This window comes from Pteropus alecto, unplaced genomic scaffold (genome assembly GCF_000325575.1).
Source record: "Pteropus alecto unplaced genomic scaffold, ASM32557v1 scaffold7, whole genome shotgun sequence".
Taxonomy (NCBI): Eukaryota; Metazoa; Chordata; class Mammalia; order Chiroptera; family Pteropodidae; genus Pteropus; species Pteropus alecto.
The window spans coordinates 63692182-63693143 of record NW_006494614.1 but is presented as its reverse complement, the minus strand read 5'-3'; the positions used below and the strand labels follow the sequence as shown (position 1 = coordinate 63693143).

The 962-nt window shown below is 59.9% G+C and overlaps 1 protein-coding gene across 1 annotated transcript in view; it reads right to left on the bottom strand.

Moving 5' to 3' along the window:
* Positions 1–243, bottom strand: part of PDCD5 (programmed cell death 5) — a 7032-nt gene extending 6789 nt beyond the window's left edge. Inside the window, exon 1 of the mRNA XM_006926774.3 lies at positions 89–243. Within this exon, the coding sequence (XP_006926836.1) occupies positions 89–154 (66 nt within the window). The 5' untranslated portion in view covers positions 155–243. The remainder of the gene's footprint in view (positions 1–88) is intronic.
* Between the last annotated feature and the right edge of the window lie 719 nt (positions 244–962).

Genomic DNA, 962 nt, shown 5'->3' with positions numbered 1-962 from the left:
GACGCCTACAGCCTCCTCCTGGAGCCGCGCCCTCCACCCCGGGCGAGGGCGGCGCCCCGCAGGGGATGGGCCTGGCGGGCGTGCTCACCCCGTGCTTCGCCTGCAACTCTGCCAGCCTCTGCTTCCGCAGCGCCTCCAGCTCCTCCTCCGCCATGCTGCGGGGTCCGAGTTGAGCAGCCGCGACCGCACTCTGGTCCACACAGCGAGTTACCTCCCGCTGCCCAGCGGCGCGAACGCGGCCCTCCCCACTGCGCAGGCGCCCGTAGCAGCCAGGCGTCACCAATCTAACCCGGAGCCGCGCCGCCGGACGCAGTCAGGGCGCCGAAAGAGGCCCGATTCCGCGATCGCAGGGGGTGGGGGCGGGACGGTGGGCAGAGCGGGTGGGCGGAGCCTTCTCCAGCGCTGCCCCACCTCCCCGCCACGAATCGTTGCTCTGCACTTGCCGGCACCACCTGGTCTACTTCGAGTTTGCGGGAGGGAGAAGAGAAATCTTGAAGGAGGCCATCATCAAAAAATGTAATAATAACAGGTAGAATTTGTTAGTGGCCTGTTATGTGCTAGGCTCATGTTATCTCCATTTACAGGTGAGGATCCTGGGGCGTAGGAAGGCTAAGGGGGGGTGATGAAAATTCTAAAACTGGATTGCGGTGAGGTTTGCACAACTCATTTGCTGAAAAAAAATTAAATTGTACACTTAAAATGGGTAAAAGGGGTGCCGGAGGCGGAGATAGAAGAGACTTCTTAATGGTCACCCGGCCATTAAGAAGGCAAATTAAAGCACACTTGGAGGGTGAAACTTGGACACAGACCGGGCCTTTCCTCCGAGGCTGTGGGGTGTAGTGTAAACTTCTGGACACCTCTTTCCCCAGGAGGCTGTTGGAGGATGTTAGGGTGGGGAGCTGTGGCTGCTTGAACTCCCTGCCAGGACGCTCGAGTGTTTGGAGTAGGGGCAATCATGTGTG